Below are 1,750 nucleotides of genomic sequence, written 5' to 3' on the forward strand. Positions count from 1 at the left end.
ACACACACTCTCTCTCTCACACACACTCTCTCACACACACACACACACACTCGCTCTCTCTCACACACACACACTCTCTCTCTCTCTCTCTCTCTCTCTCTCTCACACACACTCACACTCACTCGCACGCACGCACGCACACACACACACACACACACTCACACTCACTCACGCGCACGCACGCACGCACACACACACACACACAAGGAAAAAGGCTTTCCAAACAACACAGAGATTAACATCAGCTCCAGATCAACTGAAGTTCAACTGCGGAAATATTTACTACAAAGTTACTTTACAATATATGGGTGAAACCTGTCAAGAACTTCTCTGAGTCATATTTCATCTCAAACTCAAGACCGAATTAAAACCAAGGCATGTTTTCTCACACATTACAGTTGTTTTGAAACCATGGCTCCTTTTCTCTAAACTCTACACACAAAACCACACAACACGCAAAACATGACGCAAAAGCAAACACTTCTTACAAATCTGTTTTAAATCTTATAAAAATGATAAAAATCTAAATTCCTCCCAAAACCAAGACCGAAATAAAACCCAGGCATGTTTTCTCACACATTAACAGTAGTGATGCACCGAAAATTGCGCAACCACACTGCAAAAAAAAGATTTTCCAGGACAAATATCTACTGTAAATATCTATTCTTAAATCAAGATTTACTTGAGTAGGAAAATGGTGCGACACAGGTAACAAATTTGGGTTATAAAAACGTTGTGGGAACATTGTTTTGAAATGTTTCTAAAATGTTAAAATGTCCAGTTTTCATTTGAAACATTTTACTAACTTTAGTTTCGCCCAAAATATAATGTTATTTGAACTTTTATTTTTAATATTCTACAAACGTTAAAATGTACAGGTTTCTTGATGTAATTATAACATTATTTAAAGGATTTACAAGAAAAACCGTTCAAGTACAAATAACATCATAAGCATGTTTTGAGAATGTTGTTCTAAGAATGTTTTTTCCTCAACATTATGAGAATGTATACAAAATATGAATAAATACAATTTTTAATAGTGAAAGTTGTGAAAATCTCCCCTGTTGGTCAGATATATCAAAGTTAAGTGAGTTTATGATTAAAACAAGACAAAAAATTAATTTCATTTCGATAAATTTTTCAGAAGACAAGACTTAATATAATTTTCCTCCTATTGAGTTATTTTGCATCTCCAGTAAATGCATCCTGATTTAAGAATGTTTAGATATTTGTACTGAAAAACAAGCCAGAAACACTGAGGAAGAACAGAGCCAAAACAGCAATTTTTGAAATAGTTTAGGAAGCTGAAATCATTGGGCGTAACAGTGTTGTTTAATTAGAGTTTCTCCGAAGGTGTGTTTTGACTGTGCGTGTGGAAACCATGGATTAACAGAAGTGAAGTTTCTGTCATTGGTCTGCATCACTGCAGTGGAGCCGCTCTTACCTGCGTCCTGCGCCGTGATGATGAGCGTGTATTTGTCCTGAGTTTCCCGGTCCAGCGTTCGGATCAGGTTCAGCTGACCTCCGGATGTGAGGCTGAACGCTCCCGCCTCGTTCCCGCTGCTCAGGGAGTAGCTGATCTGACCGTTAGAGCCCAGATCATCATCACGGGCCAGCACCTGCCACACAACACAAACCTCCTTTAAGATCCGCACAAATAAAGTCAATACACATTATAAAGCGGAGAGTTCCGGTGCTTGATTCTGATTGGCTGAGCCACGTTAAAAGCTGTTGTAAATTACTCTACAAA

General features: G+C 38.2%; 1 protein-coding gene across 1 annotated transcript in view; it reads right to left on the reverse strand.

Moving 5' to 3' along the window:
• LOC107704460 (protocadherin Fat 4-like) overlaps positions 1-1,750 on the reverse strand; it is a 105,372-nt gene that overhangs the window by 25,694 nt on the left and 77,928 nt on the right. The window contains exon 7 of the mRNA XM_016507388.1: positions 1,445-1,619. Within this exon, the coding sequence (XP_016362874.1) occupies positions 1,445-1,619 (175 nt within the window). The remainder of the gene's footprint in view (positions 1-1,444; positions 1,620-1,750) is intronic.

The sequence above is a fragment of the Sinocyclocheilus anshuiensis genome, unplaced genomic scaffold (genome assembly GCF_001515605.1).
Source record: "Sinocyclocheilus anshuiensis isolate Anshui unplaced genomic scaffold, SAMN03320099.WGS_v1.1 scaffold1067, whole genome shotgun sequence".
Classification (NCBI taxonomy): domain Eukaryota; kingdom Metazoa; phylum Chordata; class Actinopteri; order Cypriniformes; family Cyprinidae; genus Sinocyclocheilus; species Sinocyclocheilus anshuiensis.